The 26,997-nt window shown below is 42.0% G+C and overlaps 1 protein-coding gene across 2 annotated transcripts; it reads left to right on the top strand.

The window, feature by feature from the left end:
* The first annotated feature begins 202 nt into the window (after positions 1 to 202).
* On the top strand, positions 203 to 26,860 carry PDSS1 (decaprenyl diphosphate synthase subunit 1). Of its 2 annotated transcripts, none has more exons than XM_086614841.1 (11): positions 203 to 328; positions 2,014 to 2,078; positions 5,243 to 5,366; positions 5,731 to 5,861; positions 12,502 to 12,643; positions 13,514 to 13,625; positions 13,714 to 13,823; positions 22,002 to 22,082; positions 22,263 to 22,376; positions 25,882 to 25,962; positions 26,720 to 26,860. In XM_086614841.1, exons 1-11 carry the CDS (start codon positions 203 to 205, stop codon positions 26,858 to 26,860), a joined length of 1,227 nt encoding a protein of 408 aa, XP_086470967.1. The 2 variants fall into 2 exon arrangements, with proteins under 2 accessions (XP_086470967.1, XP_086470966.1); XM_086614840.1 differs by having other exon boundaries at positions 203 to 337.
* The last annotated feature ends 137 nt before the right edge of the window (positions 26,861 to 26,997 follow it).

The following is a 26,997-nucleotide window of genomic DNA, read 5'->3' as shown; positions in this document are numbered from 1 at the left end:
CGCCAGCCCCGCCTTCACCGAGCCGCGCAGACACCGGGCTGAGCAGCGAGCCGCCAGGGCAGGAAGGGCGAAACGAAGCGGGGGGCGCCGCCCGGATGTCCTCCCGGCACCCCTGCCAGGGGGTGGCGGCGGCACCGGGCTTCCGTGTCCGGGTCGCCGCGGTGCCGGAAGGCGGTGCCGGCGCGGCGGGCTGGGGGGCACGATGGCCTTGCGGTGGTGGTGGCGGCGCGGCGCCTTCTCCCGCCGGTCGCTGCCGCTCGGCTCCCTGCCGCGCCTCGGCCCGCCGGGGCCCGGCTCCCGCGCCCCGCCGCCGGCCCCCAGCGCGGCGGTGAGTGCGGCGCCGAGGCGGGCGCCTGGAGGTCACTGGGAATGAATGGGGCGGCGGGGGGACGCGAGCGGCGCGCAGGGGTGGGTCGGGTCGGGGCGGCTGTGACCGACACTCCTTCGGCTCGGCCTTTCTCAGCCCACGTCTGCCTGCCCGCCCGCCCGCCCGGAAAGCGCGAAGGCCAGCGGCGGGAGGGCGGGCAGCGCTCTCCGGGAGGGAGGGAGGGCGGGAGGGCCTCGCAGGGAGCAGGAGCGTTCTTGGTGCAAGGTTAAACACTGACCTGAGGGTTTTCAGGGCACGATTGGTTTCTGTTGTGGGGAGGAACCTCCCGAAGCCTTCTCTAGGTGGGACCAGGGAAAGCAGTTTCTATTAGTGTGAGATTTTCAACGTGTTTGTGCACAAGGTAGCATGATCACTTGTAACGGGGAAGCTCCTTACAAAGCTGAGCGGCTGTTCTGACCGGCAGTAAAGTATTCTGGCAGTGATGTGTCTGTCTGGTATCATGCATGACCCAGTCTTACGGTGTCAAGCAGCAGTGTGAAGGAGAGAGTTTGTGCCCTCACCGGAGGAAGACTAGGAGGAGATCAGCTGTTTTTTAGCAGCAGAAAACAAGGAGAGGTGTGAGAGCGCAAACTTACGGAGGTCTCGGCCACAGGGCTGGCCACTGAAGTCAGGCAGCAGTGAGTTGCAAGTCTATAATATGTTAGGGTTCCTCTCCTTCCTCTTTCTCTCCTTCCCTTGCCTGGCCTTTTTCATCCCAGACACAAGGAAGGTGGAAGGCTGCCCTGGAGTCTGTGTGAGCTCTTTTTTCTCTCCCTGTGTCCAAGGAGAGGGAGACTTTAAGCTGTGTACAAAGAGTCACTGAGGCACGAGGAGCAAGTTGGGGGAGTGCTTGTCCAGTTCTAGGTCTCTGCGCGGGCTTTTGGAGCGGCACTTTGGTAACGCATGGATTGCAGTTATTTTGGGCTGGGTCAGCCTGACTGAGCCCCTGAGTCAGCGTGCGCTCCAGGGCAGGGCTGGGTAGTTCTTGGCAGCGATGCCAGGAGAGGAGCAAAAGGTGCATTTCCTTTCTCAGCCTCTCTCTGCTGCAATTATGTACCTGGGGCTGCGCCTTCCTCCAGGCTTCTGGGCTTGGTCTGCAGAGAGAGGTTGCTGGGTTTTGAGGTTAGGTTCCTGACATCTAGCAGGGAGGATGTGCAGGTATAAATTATCGTAAGAAGCAAGCTGAATTAAAATTGCTTCAGGGCAAAACAAGGACCTGTTCTTCTGTTAACATAGTAGTTTACAGAAACAGCGCTTGTCCTTTTCTCTGTGCCTTGACTGGTGCAGTCCAGATTTATCTGCAAGACAGGATATGTTTGCAAGTCGCACCTTCCACGAGTGCAAAAGCAAGGTTTCATTAGAGCAGTTCTGGGAAGTTAACCAATACACCTTCTGGGCTGGTCGCGGGAGGGGAGAAAGTCCAGCACTCCTGATTGGAAGAGTCAGTTTAAGTCAGAAGCTAATGTGCATGTTGGCAGTTATGTCTCACGTGATGTGGAAGGAGATTGTGAGACTCCTTTTGCTGCTGGGTTGTTAAAATGGAGAAACATAGCAGTGCTGGCGAACAAACACTTGGTTTTTTGTTATCAAATGTTTTCTGTCAGTTTAAAGTTCTGTTAAATTAACCCTGATTTTATTTTGTGCAGATGTGTCACTTTACCCAAAGAAGTTCAACTTTGTCATTTCCAAAAATATGTAATATATTTTGGCGGTAAGTTGGAGATTCATATTGTTGTGCAATGGGTAAAGACATAGTTACTGGGTGAACTGGGTAGTTACAACTATGAGCTGTAAACTTTGAAAGTAAGGTTATTCACTGTAGTACGTGGTTGAATAATTCTGTGTAGACTGCTGCTATGGTGCAGAGCCTGAATCAAAGTCCTCCATCCTGGACAGCAATAGGCAAAGCAAGAATGCCCCAAGAAAACAGTTCACTTTGAAAAAGGAGACATAATAAGAGGCATAAACTTCAGCTCCAGGGAATGTAAAAAAAAATCAGGCCTAAGCCTAATGCATCTTAATGCATCCAGGTGGAGCTTTCACCCTTAACTGGTGAATTTTCATGGCATCATCATGCATAGTTAATTTGTAATTTATAGTGTAGCTGAGTGTATAAAGGAGAATTTTCAAATCCAAGTCAGGAATGTTTTTCTAGGAGTACTTTTCCAGTATTTCCAGCTCAAGGGCAGCCTTGGCTGCAGTGACCATGAAATGGTGCAGTTCAAGATCCTTAGGCCAGCAAGGAGGGCACTCAGCAAGCTCGCTGCCCTGGATTTCAGGAGAGCAGACTTCGGCCTCTTCAGGGATGTATTTGGTAGAGTACCTTTTTCTAAAGCCCTGGCTGGAAGAGGGGCCCAAGAAAGTTGGCTAATGTTCACAGATCACCTTCTCTAAGCTCAGGAGCAGTATATCCCAACAAAGAGGAAGTCAGGCAAAAACAGCAGGAGGCCTGCTTGGATGAACAAGGAGTCCTGGACCAACTCAAACTCAACAAGGAAGCCTACAGAGGGTAGAAGCAAGGACAAGTAGCCTGGAAAGAATACACAGAAATAGCCCAAGCAACCAGGGAGCGAGTTAGGAAAACTAAAGCCTGATGGAGTTAAATCTGGCCAGGGACATTGAGGGCAGCAAGAAAAACTTCTATACATATGTCAGTGATAAAAGGAGGACTAGGAAAAATGTGCGCCCTCTCCGGAAGGAAACGGAAGACCTAGTTACCCAGGATCTGGAGAAGGCTGAGGTACTCGATGACTTCTTTGCCTCAGTCTTCACTGGCAAGAGCTCCAGCCACACTGCCTGAGTCACAGAAAGCAAAGGCAGGACTGGGAGAATGAAGAACTGCCCACTGTGGGAGAAGATCAGGTTTGAGACCACCTAAGGAACCTGAAGGTGCACAAGTCCATGGGAACTGATGAGATGCACCCACGAGTCCTGAGGGAACTGGCAGATGAAGTTGCTAAACCATTATCCATCATATCTGAGAAGCCGTGGCAATCCAGTGAAGTTCCCACCAACTGGAAAAGGGGAAACAGAGCCCCCATCTTTAAAAAGGGAAAAAAAGAAGACCCGGGAAACTACAGGCCAGTCAATCTCACCTCTGTGCCTGGCGAGATCATGGAGCAGATCCTCTTGGAAAGCATGCTAAGGCACATGGGGGAAAAAAAAGGAGATGATTAGTGACAGCCAACATGGCTTCACTAAGGGCAAATTGTGCCTGACAGATTTGGTGGCCTTCTATGATGGGGTTACAGCTTTGGTGGATAAGGGAAGAGGAACTGACATCATCTACCTGGACTTGTCCAAAGCATTTCACACTGTCCCGCATGACATCCTTGTCTCTAAACTGGAGAGGACGTGAATTTGATGGATGGACCACTCGGTGGATAAGGAATTGGCTGGATGGTCGCACTCAAAGAGTTGCAGTCAACAGCTTGATGTATAAGTGGAGACCAGTGACGAGTGGTGTTCCTTGGGGGTCAGTATTGGTTCTGGTGCTTTGGTCTTTGTGAGCAACATGAACAGTGGGATCGAGTGCACCCTCAGCAAGTTTGCAGATGACACCAAGCTGTGCGATGTCGACATGTTGGAGGGAAGGGATGCCATCCAGAGGGACCTTGACTGGTTTGAAAGGTGGGCCTGTGCGAACCTAATGAATTTCAACAAGGCCAAGTGCAAGGTCCTGCACGTGGGTCGAGGCAATCCCAAGCACAGGTACTGGCTGGGCAGAGGATGGATTGAGAGCAGCCCTGAGGAGAAGGACTTGAGGGTGTTGGTTGATGAGAAGTTCAACATGAGCCAGCAATGTGCACTGGCAAGCCAAAAAGCCAACCATATCCTGGGCTGCATCCAAAGAAGTGTGGCCAGCAGGTCATGGGAGGTGATTCTGCACCTCTACTCGGCTCTCCTGAGACGCCACCTGGAGTACTGCGTTCAGCTCTGGGGCCCCCAACACAAGAAGGACATGGAGCTGCTGGAGCAGGTCCAGAGGAGGGCCACGAAGATGATCTGAGGGCTGGAGCACCTTTCCTCTGAAGACAGGCTGAGAGAGTTCATTTTAAACAAAGTTCATTTTAAGTTGAGGCTGTTCAGCCTGGAGAAGAGAAGGGTCCAGGGTGATCTTATAGCAGCTTTCCAGTACTTAAAGGGGGCCTACAGGAAAGCTGGGGAGGGACTTTTTGAAGAACATGTAGTGATAAGACAAGAGGCAATGGCTTTAAACTGAAAGAGAGGAGATTTAGATTAGAGATAAGGAAGAAATTCTTCGCTCAGAGGGTGGTGAGGCACTGGAACAGATTGCCCAGAGAAGTTGTGGATGTCTCTTCCCTGGAGGTATTCAAGGCCAGGCTGGATGATGCTTTGAGCAACCTGATCTAGTGGAAGGTGTTGCTGTCCATGGCAGGGAGCTGGAACTAGATGATGTTAAAAGGTCCCTTCCAACCCAAACCATTCTGCAATTCTATGATTTTTCTGGGAAAGGAAAGAATGTAACAGAACAATTGTGTTATGCTTCATCTCCAAATGTACACTGTACTGTCAGTAGTGTGTTCAAAAGGCATACATTGACAGCAATGTATTTTTTTGTGTCGCAGATAGACTTCTGTAATGTTAAGGAGGGGAGGGATGTTATTGTTTGCCAAATGCTGCACTTTGCCAGCTCCTGAAAGTCGTCAGTCATCCATACATAGCTGTGCTGTCCTTACACCTTGTTAGCTGGCTGTAAAGAACGTCTTGATTCCTTCTGTTTATATTTTAGTCATTTGGTTAAATTTTGTGTGAGGGGAGAAGAGGAGGAAATGGTTTGACATGTTTCCGTCTGGGGAATCGGGGAAAGTTTGCTTTTAACAATGTTACTGTCTTGAAAAACACTGTCACCAGGTTTCATCATACAAGTACATCCCACTCCTGCAGCTGCAGTAAGACAGTTAGTAATGAAAAATACCAAGACCCTTTTCAACTTGGTAGAAAAGACTTGAAGAATCTCTATGAAGATATTAAAAAGGTAAGGGATTTTGGTGACTATTCTGGGATCTTGTGATGATTCTGATTTTAATAGCAATGATCACTTTGTATGGTATTGAAAGAATATTCTGTATGAGCAGCTATCTGAAACTTAAAGAGAAGGCAAAGAGAGCATTTCTACATATCTTATAGAACCAGAATGCAATTTCTGTTTTCTCCTCATTTCCACTGCTGGAATACATAATTTATGTTTCAGATTACTCATAGTAATTTTAAAAAAATCTTCAGCTTACATTGGGTGGAATGAATACAGGCAGTAACCTTATACATGCATACTCTTTTGCTTACACTAAACAGATTGACTTTGGGACTTTTATGCTGACACATTGTTTTCCTTTTTATAGGAATTACTTGTATCTACAGCAGAACTTAAGGAAATGTGTGATTATTACTTTGATGGGAAAGGAAAGGCCTTTCGACCAATGATTGTGGTGCTAATGGCAAGAGCTTGCAACATTCACCATAATAATTTCAGGTGAGTCAGTCACTTTAAGATTTATGGATGTATATTGTAGTTGAAATTTATCATTCTTGTGTTCCTGAAAAATATGTCTCGTAACTTTATGAAAATAAAAAGCTCGTCAGTAAAACCTGAATTTCAGTTCCATCGTGAAGCTATATTTTTGTAGTTAGCAGTGCAAAAGGAACTACTGGGTTTATTACATGCTTCCATGTGTGAAGTTGTGGATTGTATTGCAGTTGTAACTGGTGATGAATAAGTAATGTTGCCAAATTCTGATACTTGTAGGGCTTTTAACCAATTTTAGCGTCTTATGTAAATGCTTTATTAGAACCTGTAATACTCCTTGAAACTGTATGAACTTAATTAAAAGTGTTTTTCATTTGTAACCACTCAGGTAGCTGTTAAACTCTTGTCGCAGGTAAGAACTTTGCTGCAAAAGAGACTTTCATAGCTTCTTTTTTTTTATAATTATGCAGAAAAGCCATTAAGCAGGTGGTATGATTATGTTCAGAGCTGTGAAACATTCAAAACAGTCAGAGATTCCCCACCACCACCCCCAGGAGCAAGTTTCTACAGTTTAATGTAAGATTCTAAGCTTAGAGCTGGTGCAGTCCTCATATTCTTCAACTTACTTGTCTTTTGAAAGCAGTTTTAACTGAGCAGGACACCATAATCGCCCTGTACTCTCTATTACTTCTTGCTCTGGCTGATTGCAAACACTTCTCTCCATACATTCCTATCAGTTGTTATGTTTGCATTTTGAGTAAAGATGTTGGCTGGAGTGTTCTCTGCCTTCCAGCTATGCTTCCAGTCTTCCCTCATACGGAATTTCAAATATGAAATCTTTGGTCCCTTGCCAGTAGTGTTTCTAGACTAATTTATCAGTCTTATGGGATTTCTCTCAGCTCTTGCCCATTTTTTTCTTAGTGGTAGATTAATGCCTTGTTGAACTTGATTTCTACCTCAGATCATGGCATATATTTTGCTGCTTGACATGACACCTCTCTCGCTCTACCCCCTTTTATGTGAATATAATTTTGAAGGAGAAAGCAAAACCTTGTTGGCAGTATCCTGTCCTGTGTGTGCCAATTCCTCTTGGTTTAGGAGGACATTGTCCAGGACTCAGGAACTTCACTCCAGCCTGATTCTGTTCTCCAGTCAGTACTGCTCCTTGTCATTGTCTTAGAGGTAGCAAAAGGAACAATATCAGTTGTGAAAATCCTCAAGGATGTCCTTTGTCACAGAGTTCATCTACAGAGTGCTGATACCCTTGTGTAGCGCTCTGTGAAATCATCAGCATGCCTGATCCTTGTGTTCAAAGAAAAAGATAAGTCCAGCTAACTTCAGGGATGGACTGCAAAGATAATAAGGGACAATGAAGGACTTACAGTCTACAGATTTACCAGGAACAGGGACAAAGAACTATTTTAAGACGAAGGATAATGTTGCTAAGAGATTGGAAACTTAAGAGGAGACCTCTAACAACTGGGGCAATGAGTTTTTGGAGCATCTTTCTAGTCAGAATAATGGGAAAAATAGTTTTATCGCATTCTAGTGTGTAGCATGAGAAGCTTATGAACGAAATCTTGTAGTGTGCATGCAATGCCGAGAAGGCTGGAATTGATGTCATATAATGTGGGAGGTGAGCAGTGAATCAAAGACAAGAAGGAGCTGTAGAAAGAATTGAATTTGCCTTTAATATGTTCAAAGCATATTTGCTATCTTTTAAGATATGTAGATGCTCATGGACATATCCTTGTTCATGCATTATGCTGTCTTGAAACCATCTGGACCAGTTTTTAGACCTGCCCTATGCCAGTGAGGAAGTGTTATCTCAGAGTTCAAGTGCCACATATGCCTGAGGCAAGTATTTGCTTCCCAGTAGCCAACCCTCAGCATAAGTGCTCTGGTTTATAGATGCCCATCATGTCATTTGGCAGCCTTTGTACATCTGTAGAAGTTCTTTTCAGCACGTTCAAACTATGTTTGATGTTTAAAAGCCTCCTCATTAATCTGAATGTTCCTTGTATAAGTACAGACTGAGTCACTATCTCTGTCATGTTGTTTTTAGAATGAAATTCTGAGTAGGGAGAACAGAAATGTTTCAGCAAAGGAAAAGAATTAAATCCCAGGGTATTTACCTACTTCTACTTCGCCTCATACCACTTTTCTCTAAGCCTATGATTGTAATTAAAATTCACATATGTTTAGACAAGTCTTCACTCTACTTACTGCTTTTCGGTTCATGTATGATGACCAACACCTTTTGAGGGTTGGGTAGGCCATGCCAAAAGAACACACTTTCGTATTTTGGATGCCCATTTACTGTGAGGTGATAAAATTTTATGAGCGTTTTCTTCTCTTTTGCTCATAAGCTTCTTGAAGCAGGCTGTGTTACACTGCTTTGTATGTACGTGTACTTCCAGTTCACACGGATACTGGTTTCATTATTGTTGCTTCTTAAAGCAGCAGTGCTTCCAGGTGACAAATCGTGCTTCCAGGTGACAAATCGTTCTTCTAACTGTTTACTGTTTATGAGGAAAATCGTCTATGTAGAGAAGGAAACACTGCATATTTATAACTCTGCTACTCTGCTATAGACCTAAGGGGGGAAAAAAATACTTGCTTTATATTCTGCTTCTCCTGATTTTTTTTTTTTAGGACATTTTTTCATCTTTCAACTTCTTGTTTCCCTGAAAGCATTTTATCCTTTTTTTTCCCTTAGTTAGTATTGATTATTCTCTCAGACTTGTTTTGATTTGTTGAATGTTTGGTTCCCACACATGTAATCAAAGATATTGGCCAGAACATCTGTAGACTTGTGGAGTGAGCCAATATCCTGTCCTGTTCATCCTTAGCATTTTTTCTTTATTCTGCCTCTGACATTTGTGTTACTGATTTTGAATTTCTGTTTTGTCTTGCTGCCATTCTCATATAACTTGCTGGAGCCAGCATGTTTTTGACTGTTCTTTTGTTTGGTTGGTTGTTTTTTCTTTTGTGCAATACTAGTAGAAAAGATAATACTCTTCCTGAGTATTGGCTGTTAAAATAAGAGGACATAACTTTGTAATGATCTTAGGAGGTAGTCCACAGAGATCTCTGTCTCCAGAGAACCTCACTGGAATAGCTGAGACTTCTCAAGTGAATGGAGGGGAACACCCAGGTAGCCCTGCTTATAGGTTAGGTGACATGATTGTTTATGTTTAAATTTGAGGAAGGCTAAGTATTTAGAATGCCTTCAGCAAGTTAACTGTCTTTCTAGAGTGAGGTCACTTTATTGTAGTCATAACAAGAAGAATGACAGTTGTGTAAAGAATCTGAACTATTATCAAAAAGCAAAGTGTCTGAAGCATTCACATTGTTCTGTGCTGGTATGTTGGTTTTTTTCCCTTGAAGATCCAAGTGTCAGAAGTCCAACCTGAGTCCTTAGGTCCCTTGGGCAGTAGCTTTTTGCTCACTGATAGCAACTTGCCTTTGTGCGAGAGTGAGAATTGTAAAGAGTTTAAGCTGAAGTCACGCAAACCCTCAATTTCACACATCCTCTGGCATTTCTTCACATACATGCGTGCAGAATTTCACAGAATTATCACTGAGCCTGACTGGACCTAACGTTTCTGTTTAGGGTGTATTCTCCAGAGGTGTTTGCAAATAGGAGTTTTTATTTCTATTTCTGCAACCAAAATGAGAGAGACAAACAAATAAGAGAAGGCCAAAGAAGTACAGAGACATCTCAATAGACAAAATGGTAAGCACAAAAGATTTAGGGGGAAAAAGGGAAATAAATACATCAGAATAGTGTGAGAAATGCTTAAATATAGTGACCTGGCTAAACTCAATAGAATAATATTTCCTAAAGGTATGAAGACCTGCCAGCAACCTTAGTCCTGTTTTCTTTCAGTCCTCCAAACTGTGGTTGTCAGGTGCCTGTAACGTACACTGGCTTTCAGCTGTTCTGTAATTTGCTCCTATGTTAACACATCCGTTCTCTGTGCTTCCCCTAGTTTGCAGTGCCCTTCTGTGTCACACCCTGTGTTTCTGAAATGTTTGTTTCTTTCGGCCACAGGGACTTAACAGCAAAAATGTCCTTTGAGGAGTGTGGTCATAACACAGAAATTTTGCAAGTTCTTTTGGGTGTTTCCTGTCTTTAAAGTGACATTTACTTACTGGCAAACACATTGCAAAGCTCTGTGTTGCAAACTGTAAATACAGTTGTGTTGTGTTGTTTTGAGTTCTGTGCTCTCTCTTCTTTTTTTCTTTTTTTTTTTCTTTCTTTTTGAAGAGGGATATTTGGAGGGAGAGGTGTGGTGGTGGTTTTTTTTAACCTATAAGATCAGCCTTGGTCTTGTTCGGTGTACATGAAGCAAGTTCTGTAATGGAAAAGACCTCAGGGTACTGTAGGTCTGTAAAAGCTTATCACAGAATCAAGCAGGGGGTCCTACTGAAAAACAGAACATGATCAAGAACTTAAAAATTAATATAATGTATGTGTAAAAAGATAAACTTTGAGTTATGTAAAAATTTTGTGTAAACATATCATCTTTGGGTGCCTTTTCTTTGAGAATGACCTAAAAATGGCATCTTTCCACTTGCTGGACTTGCGGGGATCCAGTTATCTATTGACTTGAGTTACTACTACTTTTTGCTTTTGTTTTGCAGGCGAAGCAGAATGGAAAATGGCAGGGAATGAGACGGATTCTGTTTCTTGTGTGTTTTCCCTAAAATAGGCATGCTCTGTTTCAGAATTGCTCTCACAAGACGCTTGTAGGAAACTATTGCAATTTTTTTTTGCCAGTGATGGGAAGGACCTTGCAGAGATAGTGGTTTAAAACACCCTTCAAGTTAAATTGTCATGTTTGATATAACGTTCTGGGAACCAGACACACGAACCATGAGTGTTCCTTTGCCATTTTTAGTCATTATCAGAGATTAAATGCACTATAATGCAGAACTTTTCAAAACCTGCTTTTGAAATGCCTGTCCTTGTGCTGTCTTCATACTACTGAAATATTTTGGTGTGTCGGTGAGTGTTGCCATTTACTGCTACTTCCCAGCAGGAAGTCCATTCTGCTGACATAATTAATGAAAAAGAGAATCCTCAAAAGGAGACCAGTGCATGAAAGAGGCTGGAGACCTTTACAGTTTTGTGAAGGTAAGTTCTCCTACTTGGTAACAATAGTTTATTTTGGAAAACTACTTGCACTGAACTAGCATTTGACTAAATTACTAGTCCACAGTAAAACTTACCTTCAAACAACCGTGAAGGTTTCCAGCTCTTTTTTCTGTTGTTTAAAAGCCACATTTTCACAGCCTATGAGCCACACATCCTGCTATTGTTTGGGATGTAGAACTCCCACTGACAGCAATGCAGAGTTCTGCATAGAGGTAGGTGTCAGAACGCAGTGTTATGTCAGCAGACTGCAAGATGTTCTTTCATTTTGTGATTAATCACTAGATTTTAATAGACATAGGCAATGCAAGAAGATTTTAAATTCCCTTCAGCTGAGCTGGAATTATTATCTTCTGCTTCTCTCAGTTCTTTTTCTGTTCTGCTGAAAAATAGTGTGATTTGCTCTGTTCTCTGTATACCAGAAGTAAGGTATCTGTCTATCAGAAGTAATTTTTTATTTTGTAAGGTTTTTTTTTTGTTATTGGTTTGCATTTTTTTTAATTTGTTTGGTTTGGATTTGTTGGGGTTTTTTTAATATCCATGTGGGCTTGTTACAGATAAAAGGCAAGGCTGACTGAGAGAGCCATTTCTGGAATTAAGAAAACAGGTAGAAAAAGATAGATACTAGAACAAGGCAGTGACAGTTGGACACTAGAGTGGACAGTGCTTTGTGTGAGCTAGGTTGGCTCTTTTGTGTTCATTTTGCCAACCTTGATCCCTAGATAATTACTTCTATGTTCTTCTATTACTTTCTTTTCACCTAGTTTAAAAAATAAAGTATGTGTGAACCACTGAGAGTTGAATCATCAGTGTTAGATCTTCCCAAAGGCTGAATTTCAGTGTTAGGTAGTTAGTGTTTACAGTCCTGAAGTGATTGCAGCATAATTCCAGTTAATTCCTTAGGCTTTGGAAGAACCTCTGAGGTCTTAAGGTAATCAGTTAAGATAAAGGATAAGATCCAAGCGCAGCATACAGGTTTCTGTGCCTGCTTATCTCTCCAGCTTGCTGGTTAGTAGAGTTAGCCTGCTTTGGAGTCTGTGATGCTGCGTCTTATAGGTAGAGCAACACAGAGATAAGGAAAACTTAAAACTTCTACAAAGCCACCTGGCATTCTGCAATTTTCCAGATTTCCATCTTCTTGGAACCAAGCATCCTTGATGCTGTGCTATTTATTGCAGTCTGGATTTAGAGGGATTAAAGAGTTTTGCAGTACCATTAATGCAGCAAGGCAGAAACAAGGATGTTTGGAAAGGATGGAAGGAAACAAGGATGGAAACGTCCCATTGCACTTACTGTACTAACATAACCTTACTTTCTCTTGTCTTCTTAATCCCAGGTTTGAAAGATGGGGTTCAGACCATGGAAAAACTGCAACAGCTGTTTTCAGAGAAACATTTTTTGTTTGGTTTTAGTAGAGATTTCTTTTAGTGTATTGCAGCACATATAATTGACTTAATTATTTGACAGTTCTTGCTTTTGTTTTAGGGAGGTGCAAGCAAGCCAGCGCTCTGTGGCCATAATTGCTGAGATGATCCACACAGCTAGCCTAGTTCATGATGATGTTATTGATGATGCAAATTCTCGCAGAGGAAAAATGACGGTCAATCAAATCTGGGGAGAGAGGAAGGTGAGTTTGCTATTGTGTGCAAGACTTGCCTTTGAGTTTCAGCAGAACACAAATACCCAGGGTTTTTGTCACATTAGACAAAATGTGACAAAAACCTTAGGCACAGGTCTATCCTGTGGCGCAGTCCTAAGATATGCCTATCTTAGGCTATCCGTATCCTTAGGCACAGTCTTAAGATATGCCAGAGTAAGTATGAGGAGGTGTGTACAAATCCTGGGTAAGACAAATGTGTGTTCCTTTTCCCAACTGTTGGAAGCATTAGATAATGTATAATTGTGGTGCGATTCTTACTGATTTTACGTTCCCTATGCCATTCTCTGCAGCACTGTTGGAATACTTTGAACTTTTACCTCATCCAGAACAATATAGGTTAGTCTGTTTCAGTAGTAAATACAGAAAGGTTTTCAGTCAGCATTAATTTTTTTTTTTTAATTGTTTGAAGTGTTTCTTCACAGAGCATTAAAAGGAAGTCTTAATCAGAAAATGCAGAGTGCGAAGTACACCACTGACACATCAGAACTTATCATGGCAATTCAGAGCTGGCATGGCATAACAGTCACAACAGAGTGCTCAGATAGAGAAGTAATGTTCAAACAAACTTTGCGGTCAAACGCGTATTCAGATATTGCATACAGGGAGGACAGCGCTTATAGAGAAAAAGATAAAAAGCACTATAAGATAGGGATTCAAAAATGGTTCCAATTTTAATATTTAGTTATCTTCTGTTTTCTGTCTGTTACATAAAGCACACATATCTCATTGTAGGAAGATGATATGATGTGAGTAGACCTGCCAAATAAAGGAAACTGTGTTGTCTGTACTAACATTTACAGGAAAAGACTTAAAAGATCGATTTTTCTTTATTCTTAGGCTGTTCTAGCTGGTGACTTCATCCTCTCAGCTGCTTCTGTAGCTTTAGCACGAATTGGAAACACTACTATCATCTCTGTTTTAACTCAGGTGATTGAAGATCTGGTGCGTGGTAAGGTTGTTTTCTATTTTTATCTTCAGATTTGCTTGCCTAAGCAATGAACCCACAAATAAAAACTCCCATCTGTGCAACTTTTTAGGTGAATTCCTCCAGTTGGGTTCCAAGGAAAATGAGAATGAGAGATTTGCTCACTACCTCGAGAAGACTTTTAAGAAGACTGCGAGTCTTATAGCAAACAGTTGTAAAGCAGTATGTACGTCTGTCTCTTCTCAAGTTAACATACCATACTGTAAGCTTCACAGCTAAACTCCTAGTTATTGCTGTTTTCTTTGGAGACCCTCCAAAGCAAACCCTTTAAATGGTCTTCTGCCAGAATGTGAATGAGTTTAAGATTGTGCATTTTATCACAGTTCAGCTGTGTAGCCTCCAATATTGGTTTTCGCTCTTTCTTTTCTGTTTTATATTCATACACAGATTTATTGTAATCCTCACTTAAATCAAAATAAGGTTTATAGTGGCAGCCTTTAATTTATGAAATTTTGCAACTTTGAGGCAGTGTTTTAAATATCAGTTGATAATCCTTAAGCCTCTAACTTGATTTTAAGTCATCTTTGACATCTGGTCCCATTCATTGGTTCCAAGTGGGACCTTAAGTGATAACAGTGGGAGGAAGCAACTAATTGTGTATACTGTACATTACATTGTAAAAGAACAGAAGCATGTTCTTCTTGATTTGTCTGGGGTTTTAATTGCCAATTGCTATATCCAACCCTATCTGTCATTCAGTTCTGTGACATGGAAAGATCTGATTCAAGATGATGTTTTTATTTAAAAAACATATGTAGTATTAGTGCAGAAAATGGAGAAGAAGGTGGACAATAATCTCACCCCAGAAGATATTTATAGGTTTTTTTTATTATTATTAAAGGCAGTACAGCTGGTGTATGCTATAGAAAGAGGGAGTTCTAAGATAATTAGACTAAAAATCAGTGCTAGTGTTAGTCATCCTCCTTTGTTCCCAGAGAACTGGTATATTTGTGCAATAGACAGCAGTTGAAAATTGCTTAAATCAGAACAATCATATAGAATCATAGAATGGTTTGGGTTGGAAGGGACCTTTTAACATCATCTAGTTCCAGCCCCCTGCCATGGACAGCGACACCTTCCACTAGATCAGGTTGCTCAAAGCCTCATCCAACCTGGCCTTGAACACTTCCAGGGATGGGGCAGCCACAACTTCTCTGGGCAACCTGTTCCAGTGCCTCACCACCCTCAATGTAAAAGATTTTCTTCCTTATATCTAATCTAAATCTCCTCTCTTTCAGTTTGAATCCATTGCCCCTTGTCCTATCACTACATGCCCTTGTAAAAAGTCCCTCCCCAGCTTTCTTGTAGGCCCCCTTTAGGTGTTGGAAGGCTGCTAGAAAGTCTCCCTGGAGCCTTCTCCTCTCCAGGCTAAACAACCCCAACTCTCTCAGCCTGTCTTCAGAGGAAAGGTGCTCCAGCCCTCAGATCATCTTTGTGGCCCTCCTCTGGACCTACTCCAGCAGGTCCATGTCCTTTTTGTGTTGGGGGCCCCAGAGCTGAATGCAGGACTCCAGGTGGCGTCTCACGAGAGCAGAGCAGAGGGGCAGAATCACCTCCTTCCACCTGCTGGCCAGGCTTCTTTGGATGTAGCCCAGAATACGGTTGGCTTTCTGGGCTGCAAGCACACATTGCTGGCTCATATTGAGCTTCTCATCCACCAGCACTCCCAAGTCCTTTTCCTCAGGGCTGCTCTCAATCCATCCTCCGCCCAGCCTGTACTTATGCTTGGGATTACCCCGACCCACGTGCAGGACCTTGCACTTGGCCTTGTTGAACTTCATGAGGTTCACACAGGCCCACCTCTCCAGCCTGTCAAGGTCCCTCTGGATGGCATCCCTTCCCTCCAGCATGTCCACCACACCACAGAGTTTGGTGTCGTCAGCAAAGTTGCTGAGGGTGCACTCGATCCCATTGTCCATGTTGCTGACAGAGATGTTAAACAGTGCCGGCTCTAATACCAGCTCCCTCAGGAACACCACTCGTCACTGGCCTCCACTTGGACATCAAGCCATTGACTGCAACTCTTTGAGCGTGACCATCCAGCCAATTCCTTATCCACCGAGTGGTCCATCCATCAAATCCATGTCTTTCCAGTTTAGAGAGAAGGATGTCCTGTGGGACAGTGTGAAATGCTTTGGACAAGTCCAGGTAGATGATGTCAGTTCCTCTTCCCTTATCCGCCAATGCTGTAACCCCATCATAGAAGGCCACCAAATCTGTCAGGCACAATTTGCCCTTAGTGAAGCCATGTTGGCTGTCACTAATCATCTCCTTTTTTTTTCCCCCATGTGCCTTAGCATGCTTTCCAAGAGGATCCGCTCCATGATCTTGCCAGGCACAGAGGTGAGATTGACTGGCCTGTAGTTTCCCGGGTCTTCTTTTTTTCCCTTTTTAAAGATGTGGGCTCTGTTTCCCCTTTTCCAGTTGGTGGGAACTTCACTGGATTGCCACGGCTTCTCAGATATGATGGATAATGGTTTAGCAACTTCATCTGCCAGTTCCCTCAGGACTCGTGGGTGCATCTCATCAGTTCCCATGGACTTGTGCACCTTCAGGTTCCTTAGGTGGTCTCAAACCTGATCTTCTCCTACAGTGGGCAGTCCCTCATTCTCCCAGTCCTGCCTTTGCTTTCTGTGACTCAGGCAGTGTGGCTGGAGCTCTTGCCAGTGAAGACTGAGGCAAAGAAGTCATTGAGTACCTCAGCCTTCTCCAGATCCTGGGTAACTAGGTCTTCCGTTTCCTTCTGGAGAGGGTGCACATTTTTCCTAGTCCTCCTTTTATCACTGACATACCTATAGAAGTTTTTCTTGCTGTCCTCGATGTCCCTGGCCAGATATAATTCTATCAGGCTTTAGCTTTCCTAACCTGCTCCCTGGTTGCTTGGACAATTTCGCTGTATTCTTCCTAGGCTTCCTGTGGAAGAGTGAAACATAGATTCTGAGGGGAGGGAAAATATTTTTCATTCTAGTTGGAAGAAAGAAATTAAGTTTTCTGGATTGCCCATAGTAATGGCAATATGACCCTGACAAAAATTTTCCTTTGCAAGTCTTCATTTATATTGGTAGGCAATTGGACTAGTGAGGAGCATCACGTTATTCTGCTACCCCAATTAAACATACCAGTTTTTATGTTCACTTTGACAGTCTTCCTAAAAGAACCTTCACAGATAGAAGAAGAAATCACCTTCCCACTGGGTGGATTCTCCTTACAAAATGTCCTATTTTGAGTTTTTTCCTTTTCATATCTCACAAGAGTTGAGGATTTAAGCACTTCCCTTCAGATTGTGGCTGATGCTGGTGAAGGTGATGTTTGGCTGCTTTTCTGCTAGTGGTTGTTCTGAGTTGTTCCATTGTTGAATTGCTGGAATTTTATATGCAGTAAAATTTTTGTTCTAAAGGAAAAATGAGAGAGAGGTCTGTCTGCATGGCAAAACCACGCTTATTGCACACAGTAGCAATGACTTGTATATATATGTCTCCCTATTTCTTTCTGCATGGATTGGGAGAACACTACTTCTAGCAGTGAAAAGAGGATTCTTCTTTTTATTTGAGGTTTTTTGGGGGGAGGGGTGGTGTTTTTTTTGTTTAGATTGTTTTGGCTACTAAGCAAAAGGATGGAATGTGAAGCGAGTTCAGTTTTCAATAGCGAAAATGATAAAACAGGATCATCAGTTCTAGCTTGAAAGGAAATTCAGTTGGGGAATCAAGAGCATTCACATGTTGTTTTCAAGGACAAAGCTAAGGAGAGAGATTACTGGTTTTCGGAGCATCAGTTACAACCAGGCTAGTGTGTCATTAGAAGCAGTTCAGTTCCTGTTGATAATAGGAAAAAACAGTTATTTGTTTCTGTGCGTAAGTAAGATAAAAGTATTAACTGGAAAGAAGCTGTCAAACAAGTTCAGGTGGCATCTTTCAATTCTACAGTGTCATGCCTTAGAGATGGAAGAATAGAGTATTCCTGGAAAAATGTCTAAACAAGATAATAGATAGTCTGTCAACGCTGGTCTAGTCCCTGTATTAGATACTTTTGGCATTGCCAAAGCATTACTGCATTTTAGTCCTAAGTCCTTTAAGTTAGCAAAATATGTTGGGTTTTTTTTTTATGGACAAAACATCTGTTCAAGATGTTAGAGCCATTCCAGTCTCCAGTTTATTTCTACAATAGTTCTGCATGGGGGAATGTTACCAGAGTTGCAGTCAGAGTAATACATTGCAAAAGAAATGGTGGCGGATGGCCCAGAGGGTCACTGGCGCCTTAGCTACTGAAAGGCATTTTTCAGAGAAACATGAGAGGTGACTTTGGTTCAAGAATTCAGAAACAATAAAGTTGAAGTGGAATTTCTGTTAGTCATCAGGCAAGCTGGAGAAGGCAAAATAAGCTGAGCAGGTTCTTTCTTTTTTTTTTTTATCCTCCTGTAAAGTGAATTCCTACCCCTCATAAAGCTGTTTATATTTTGCATGGAATACTCTCAGAAGAGGGATTAAATCATGCTTGTTTGAAGATAAGTGTAAAGTTGCACTAGAGATTCTTGATTTCTCTATTAGGAGAAAGCATGCAGCCTCCTTGGGTGAGGCAAGGCTGTGTTTGGAAAGCCTGCTTTAAGGACTGAAGAAATCTGCAGCTCTGGATCTACCTGTGAGCTCCTGTTTTAACTAGTTCATGGTTTGGTGCGTGCACAGGAGTCCATCAGAAAAACCTACCAGGGTGTGGAACTGGTGTCCAGGAAGACAAAACCTCTGACCCTCACCAGCAAAACTGATCCCCCCCAGCCCAACTGGGCGTGCAGACTACAATAAAGTCCAATGACAGATGTAGGGTAATAGCATTGGTAGCATCAGATATTATGGTAAGCCAGTAAATTTCCTTATTATTTAAAATACAGTATCTCCTTTGGGGGCACTACTTCTTTATAATGGTTGCGATGAAAAAGATTAGCATAAATATATCACAGATATTCAGGCAGATAATCTTTGCTTCTGGAAAAGTACAAGTCTTCATAAACAAGTAATTCAGTAAAGAGGCAAGATTGCTTTATAGTCTCTCATGTAACATAAAATAATAGAAACAATTTTTATTTTAATAAGTGTTCTTGAAATAATGCCAAGCAGATTGGCTTGCTTTACTGAATTCAAAGAACCTTTCTAAAGAATTTGTTCCACTTGGTATTAGGAAGGATTTTTCATCAGGATTTAGTGGAGGACAAATCTGTATTCTTGAAGGTCAAACTTGTAATCAACCAGTGATATCATAGAATCATAGAATGGTTAGGGTTGGAAGGGACCTCAAAGATCATCTAATCCCAACCCCTCTGCCATGGACAGGTACACCCTCCACTACACCAGGTTGCCCAAAGCCTCATCCAACCTGGCCCTGAACACTTCCAGGGATGGTGCATCCACAACTCCTCTGGGCAACCTGTTCCAGTGCCTCACCACCCTCTGAGTGAAAAATTTCTTCCTTATATCTAATCTAAATCTGCCCTCTTTCAATTTAAAGCCATTGCCCCTTGTCCTATCACTACATGTCCTTGTAAAAAGTCCCTCTCCAGTTTTCCTTTAGGCCCCCTTTAAGTACTGGAAGGCTGCAATAAGATCACCCCAGAGCCTTCTCTTCTCCAGGCTGAACAGCCCCAACTCTCTCAGCCTGTCTTCATAGCAGAGGTGTTTCAGCCCTCGGATCATCTTTGTGGCCCTCCTCTGGACCCGCTCCAGCAGCTCCATGTCCTTCTTGTGTTGGGGACTCCAGAGCTGAACACAGTATTCCAGGTGAGGTCTCACAAGAGCAGAGGGGCAGAATCACCTCCCTCGACCTGCTGGCCACGCTCTTTTTGATGCAGCCCAGGATACGGTTGGCTTTCTGGGCTGCCAGTGCACATTGCCGGCTCATGTTGAGCTTCTCATCCACTAGCTATCAGGATATATATATCGGGGGAGCTACAGGATGTTGTCAAAAGGTGAGCATTATCATTTAAACATATATCATTGTATTGAGATTGTTACCCTGATTTTTATTTGTAAATGCATGATATTATCCTAGTATGGCTTCAGTTAAACCTCTTCACTCTCAAAGTGACAGGCTGACGAGGAATAGGCTGTCTGCCTGCATCCCAGTCACTGTCCGGATGGGGGCAATAATCCACAAGAGCAATTTGAGAAATTGGCTCCTGTAGGAACTCCCTGGTAGATGAGACCCAGTCATGTTGCAGGTTTATGATGTGGTCATGGTCAGAGAGTTGCTGACTCGAGATGTGACAGGCATATCAATCTCCTGGACTTTCACTTTTTTTTTTTTGTCTTCAGAACTGTTCATAACCAGAATAGGGGCTATGAAGGTCTTCTCTTGCAAAGATGCAAGAACTACTTTTGCATTGATGAATTTTGCTTGTGTTACTCACACTTGGTTTTTAAATGTACACATATGGCTGTGATTCTTTATATAGGTAATGTCTGTGTCCCCAGAAAACCGCCCACCTACAGGAATAGCTCTGCTCTGACCTTTCAGATCAAATGAGAAAGCTCTGCTCTTTACCTGGCACTCCCTCTCCCCATCTACCAACTGTGCCCACTCTGACCCTTTGCCATTAACCAGGACTTTGTCGCTATTCTACCAAATTCCGTATTTTAATTCTTCACGTGGAAGAACAGTGGTAGGTAAAGGTTTCATTGAAAGAGGATAGATGCAGTCCCCCTGCCTTGCTGACATTATTCGATTTATGTTACAGAAGCAACCAGGAGTTTGCTAGGCAGGGTGCAGCAGTAGAAGATGTTAGCTCTTCGGGGCAAATAATGTTATTTAAGAGACAAGCATCAAAAGGAGGATAAAAGAGCAAAATGTTCTAGTTTGATAGTCCCTAGCAACATCTATTCAAATATCTCATATTTGCAGTTCACTTTGCTTTAATAGACTTCAGGATTTTGTATGGTTAGACATGAGTAGCATTGTTTCCTTGCTATACTATCTTCCTCTTTTAAATAAAATTGGGAAACGTGAGCTGCTGTTAATGCCTCAGGCATCCAGATTCCCCTGGGTTTTAACTATTATCCACGGATGCAGGTTATGACTGGGAAGCATTCTGATGCTCAGTTATGAAATGCACTGATGCACGAAATAGTCTCTAATCTTGTGCCAGTTACATCGTGTCTATTAGGATATAACATTGTTTCGTATTTCCATCTTCACGTCCGCCTTCAGTGCTACTCCTGGGCTCGCTTTTAGTTAGGGGTTGGGGTTTATTTTTTTAAATAATCCTACCTTACATAATCTTAAAAAGGAATTTATATATATATATATGTATATATACATATACACATATTTTTATGTCGTGTGGTTTTCCTAATACATATGTTTTACTTAATGTAAGACTAAAAATAGCTCCACTCCTTCTGTTAGTCACAGCAGATTTGGCATGTCCGCAGGAAATTGAGATGGATTTTTGCCCCCTGTTCCTCATTGCTTTATTGAAGGCTGAAATAAATCTGAGTATTTAAATATAACCAACCTCATTTTGGAAAGTGTGTAATCAATACATAAATGCAAAAGCATAAATACCCTTACTTTGAGGCAAGATACTCTCAAATCTTAGTTTGTGTCCTATGTTTTAGCTTCATGGAGTTTATTTAGCAAAACTTCTGCCTCTCAAGTAGTGGATTCCTTTATCTGTACTCAATTAAAATGTTTTATTTATCTCACTTCAGTGATAACTTTTGTCTAGCTTGATGTACTTTCTTCATTCACTGTCTTTTCTTTGCCACTAATTATCCCTCAATACCTTTGTCTGCAAGCTAATCAGCTCATCTTCCTGAGCTATTCAGTTATAGTTAACATCACCTTTAAAAATAATCTTATCTCAACTGAACCTCCTATATTGGGTGCAACACATCCAATTTTGTGAATCTTTTATGAGGCTTATAATGTCCATTTATCTATTGTCTGACCTCCAATTATCCCCTGGCTGATTTATATACGTAATAAATTTAATTCCCCTATCACTGGACTGTATATGACTACTAGCCTGCATGTGCAGTGCATCCACATTTCCTCCTTCCTCATCCTTGCATTAAATTTCTAAGTCTGATAAATATTTAATAAAGCTAATCTCTTTCCAGACTTGAATGTATTTTTAATTCTGCACTGCTGTTCAGCCTTGTTTTCTAATAAGCTTGGCTATTTGTGTGTATCCATGGCCAGAGATAAGCAAGAATGTGCTACTAAGCCAGCTTTTTTCCCTTTCCCAGATCCCTACTGTCTGTACTTGCTGTGTCACACCTATGGTCAGAGACTGAAAGAGGATGCTAACTGAAGCTTTCTATTTACTTGGGTTTTTTTTTTTTTTCTTTTCAGGTTTCAATTCTAGGCTGCCCTGATCCCACAGTTCATGAGATTGCATACCAGTATGGAAAAAATGTTGGCATAGCTTTTCAGGTAGTGCTTTTGTTGAACTAAGGAGAATCTAAAATCTAAATTTGCCAAACTGCCTTAGAAATTGAAGTGGGCTGTCTTAATCCTTTCTATAAATCTTCTCTTACCAAGGATTATTCTGTATTTCATTCTCATTTAAAAAAAAAATGTTTTAAATTAATCAGTATGTTTATCTCTTTCCAGCTAATAGATGATGTGCTGGATTTTACGTCGTGTGCCGACCATCTGGGGAAACCAACAGCGGCAGATCTCAAGCTTGGATTAGCCACAGGCCCTGTCTTGTTTGCTTGTCGACAGGTAAGTCAACAGGAATCTACTTCCCCCAAACAAAAAGTGTACATTGCTCTTCACAGCCCACACAGAGGTCCAGCTCAGACACATCAGCTCTACAGTGTAAACCATGAGCATGTCCAGGGCATGTGAAAAATCACCACGCTCAAGATCAGCTGGATTTAGTGTGCACACGTGTGTTCTTTCAGATTGAGAAACACCTTCCTACACAGGTCCTCTTACCGTTAGGCCGTCGTATCAAAAGCAGCACTAGTCTTTTGTTGCCCCAATTCAAGTGCTTAACCTCCGCAAAGGGGCAGGTACTCGGAGAGTTTTTGCATGTTTTCTGCTGGTTATTCCCAAGTAGCTTCTTGCTTATATTCTTTCCTGGGACATCTTGTTCTCCCCAGGCTTGACCAGCCTTTTGACCAAGTTCTGGGTTTTGTATCCATCCTGGGGCCAAGAGCTTAAATCTCTGCCTAGCTTTTAGGTGGGCACCTCTGTTTATTGGATTTGATATCTTCATCTCTTTGTCCTTGAGTCTTAACCATTTACAAACATGGGACACTTTCCCTTCTGAAGGTAAAAGTAGTATTTTGGATAAGAGAAAGGAGCTTAAAATTGGTCAAGATTTTTAGTGGCTTGAAAACGATTTGGAGGAATACAAGGAAAACAGAAGTGCCAGCAGCACCAAAAAACCACATGAAAATTGATGTTAATCTATAAGAAGGGAAGAAACTGGTTTAATGCACCTTGCACAAGCTTCTGGTTTACCTGAGGCAAGATTTGTGACTTACAAAGCTGTCCTTCCTACCAAACTTGACAGCATGATACAAAAACTGGCACAACTAGTTCCAGTAAGAGCTCTAGTCTGTGATCTCTTACTGGAATTGCTCAGAGCTTGACATGGGAAAAGTTTTAAATAATTATAAAAAAACCCCATAACTTTGACATCTACTTCCTCCCCTTTCTTAGACCCCAGCGTGGGGGAGGTGGAACATACGTATGTGTTCATTTCCTTATCCTTTGGGCATTTACAAGGACATGTATCTCAGAAAAGACGGGAAAGCAAAAGAGTATCAGCCACTTGAAAATGCAGATGAATGCATGCTGAGAGCAACCTCCTCTATGTTCTCAGTTCCTTGCCACAGACTCATCTGGGGGATTCACAGACTTATTCTTGAATCCTTCTTTCAGAATTTGTTGAAAAGCAGCAGGACCTTGTTAGCCATCCGCAACTGGATTTGTCTAAAGAACAGTGAGGCACTCTGGTACAGAAAGAGGATGCAATTGTCTGTTAAAGCTACTTGTAGAGAGAAACAAGGACATGTTGCAGACACTCTGATTTTGGCAGAGACCAGGTGACACCGATTGTCTTGTGGGTGTTGAATATTCCTTTTTTTTTTTAATTAAATCCATTAATTTTTTCATTTGTTTGGGTTGGCTGTCTGACTTTCAACTTCATCTATCATTTAATTAGCTTTATAAGATAAATGAATTAAGCTCATAATATAGAAATACAAGAAAAGAAAATCTGTCAGTTCTATTTTAAAATCTTACTTGTTCTTTGTAGGTCACTTTTAAACGCTCTTGCCCATTTATATCTTTGATAGATGGGAAACGTACATTTTTACACTGAAAGATAACTTGACCATTTTGCAAAGTTTTCCATATTAACCGGAAGGCTTCTTTACTGAAAATTTCCTGCTGTTTTCAAGAAACTGGAGGAACAGCACTACAGACTTAAGTGATATATAAACAAAGCATAAGTGCTAAAAAAAATTTGGAGCTTCAACAGATACTTATCTGGGCTGCTGCTAAAAAATATTTCATCTATTTGTATCTGAGAATAAAACCTCCTGAGTCAGGACTTGAAGACAGTCCAAAATGTAATTGTTAGTTGTAGGCTCTTATCTCTTGAAATTGAGATTACCGCTATCCTGCATACCCTTTAATATATCTGATAATCCTCATGTTGTCTTCTGGACAAACATACTTTAGTTCTGAATGTGCTCTGGATCTTTGGTGACAGCCACCTTTTCCTTCTTGTCCTCTCCCCTCCCTCTGAAATACATCTTTTTGCATTAGAATATTAAGGAGAGGCCTTTATACGAAAAACGTTCAACTTGATGTAAGGCCTATTTATTCAGTACTTAAAGTTAATTCACTCAGTAAAAAAAAAATCAAAACCCCACAATTATTGTTTAAAGAAATACACTAGTATATGCTGAGTCTAAGGCCACTCTTAAACTAGTACAGCTGAAGAATGAGGGTTTATTTTTCTTACAAGCTGTTAAATCTCCACAATTGCTAATAACAGCTTTGCGTTACAGGTTTGGGGATTTTTATGTTCTTTAGTGCCTAAATATAAAAAGTGAAACCATATGCATCCTATAACACTGTAAATAAGAATAATATGAAAATGGATTATATGAACATTGTAATTAAATTGTCATTACATGGGAAGAAAGCTACAATCTAGAGAAAGCCAAGTATGAGTCACCAATAAATGTATCTTCCAAGAAGACTACCTACGAGTAACAGGGAAATGTCACAACAATGAGGGATGCGACGTGTTTGTTCCCTAACAAGTTTGTAGATGTACAGTTTCAGGACCAAAGGTGTGCAAGGAAAGCGGATCATTGTTTACAAGTGTATGGCAATAAAGTCATCTTGGTTTGGCTGTAACCCTTTCAGACAAGATGAACAAACAACTCTTTCCTGTACAAATAAGGCTGCTACTCTGCAGAAGAATTGAGTTGTGGCCTTGGTTTGTTTGTTAAGCACCAGGTTTTTGTATTTCTGGACTGTCTGAAAAAAGCACCTGCATGTTTGGGTAAGTGATGCAGTGACTATCTCAGACAACTGACTTTAGTTATCTACCTGATTTGTTGGGAATTCAGTGTGCAGTACCAACTACAATGTTTACATGATTGAAAACAAAACACAAACAAAAAATGTTTGTCATTTTTCTGTTATAAAAATCTGTCCTGAGTTTTCCACAGGCAGAGCCTGTGTACATAAAATACCAGAGTAATGGAAAGCGTAAGTGGATATAACAGTCAAAGGGATCATGAAGTGTTCTACAGGTTGAACTCTGCAATATAGATACAACAAATCTCCTGGGTTCTCTGTTGTACACGTGAGGGAAGAGGTTCTTTGTCTGTGTGCCAACACTAACCATCATCTGGGATGTAAGAATACCTGAACCAGGTTCTACACCTCGTAGACAATGTACTGTACCTGGAAGTAGCCACACTAGAAACTACCACAGCGGATCATCTGCTCAACATAATGGGATGGCAGGTGCTAACTTTTGCTACCAACTGGCTACAGCCAACAGAGCTGGCCAGTGGAAGTTTTAAATGCTTGTGCTTTGCTGTACTACGGTCCGATGCAGATTGCAGGTGTTAACAACAACAGTGGCACAGAAAAAGGTCTATACTTCAGTTTCTTTTTGACCTTAGCATGGCAGGCAGCTACACGGAAAACAACTCCTAAGGAGTACAAAACCTTCCCCCTTTGTGCTTAGTTTCCAGAAATGAACGCTATGATAATGAGACGGTTCAGTAAGCCAGGAGACGTTGAACGTGCTCGGAAATACGTGTTGCAGGTAGGAGCAATACCAAATATTTCAGTCCTGAAGTGCTGTCCCCGCTGAAGTCGATCTGCAATTCATGGCCTCCGAAGTAAAATAGCAGGGCTGCGTTTTCAAATACATGTTAAGTCGCATTCTGTGTACAAGGCCAAGTTAGTACTGTTCAGCTGCCCTACTGGCACAGTGTTACAGCACAAATGCTAGGTACTGAAGAGCTTTTTCTTCTTTTTGCTCCAGTAGTATAAAATCCACATAATAAAAGTAAAAAGCTCATGTGTGAACTCAGTTCCTTCAGCTGAAGAGTAGCTGTATCCAACAACTGGTGTAAGCGGCATGAAATTACCAGTCTTGTAACTGCAGTGCACGCTCCATATCAGTTCAATTGACTCTGGTTCTGAAAAGACTGCATAATTGTCTGTGCAAAATTAATGCCTATTTTTCCAGCATAGCATGGTTTTTTGTACATCTCTATTTAGGGCAGGAGGGGAGGGGTTAAACCATTAGTTTCTAATCCTACTGCAGAGTATGTTATTAATACCAGTGTTGTTTTGTAAGTAAACTTAAGTTTCACATGAATGAGTTTTAGTATTCTGAAGCTTCGGGGAAGAAATGTATGATTCAATGAACGCAGAATGAATCCTCCTCCTTTCCCCTTCAGAATATAATTAAGTGTTCAGGGTACTTACTGATCTTAAAACTTCCTTCTGTAACTGAAGAGGTAGGAGGGAGTTTGACCAGTTACCCATTACCTTTAACTGTCTTCTTATGTAAGAGTGATGGTGTGCAGCAAACAACCTACCTCGCCCAGCGCTACTGCCATGAAGCTACACGACAGATCAGTAAACTACGGCCATCCCCTGAAAGAGAAGCCCTCATTCAGCTGACGGAAATGGTACTCGTGCGAGACAAGTGAGAGAACTCCTTCCACTCATTCTGGCAGCTACTTACCAGACTGTGCCTAAATTTACTTCTAAAGTTATTTGCTTCCAACACAGGCTACCAAAAATTATTTTTTTAAAAAACCTTTTTTTTTTGGAAGTTCTACTTTTT

The sequence above is a fragment of the Tauraco erythrolophus genome, chromosome 7 (genome assembly GCF_009769465.1).
Source record: "Tauraco erythrolophus isolate bTauEry1 chromosome 7, bTauEry1.pri, whole genome shotgun sequence".
Classification (NCBI taxonomy): domain Eukaryota; kingdom Metazoa; phylum Chordata; class Aves; order Musophagiformes; family Musophagidae; genus Tauraco; species Tauraco erythrolophus.
This window is presented reverse-complemented; position numbering and strand designations above follow the sequence as displayed.

What these genes read in the sequence shown, in the direction of transcription:
- PDSS1 (XM_086614840.1), top strand. Translation starts at nt 203, where the DNA reads ATGGCCTTGCGGTGGTGGTGGCGGCGCGGCGCCTTCTCCCGCCGGTCG. An exon ending in TCTTGTTTGCTTGTCGACAG is followed by an intron (nt 22,377 to 25,881) that starts GTAAGTCAACAG and finishes CTTTGTGCTTAG; the next exon opens with TTTCCAGAAATGAACGCTAT. An exon ending in CTCGGAAATACGTGTTGCAG is followed by an intron (nt 25,963 to 26,719) that starts GTAGGAGCAATA and finishes TTCTTATGTAAG; the next exon opens with AGTGATGGTGTGCAGCAAAC.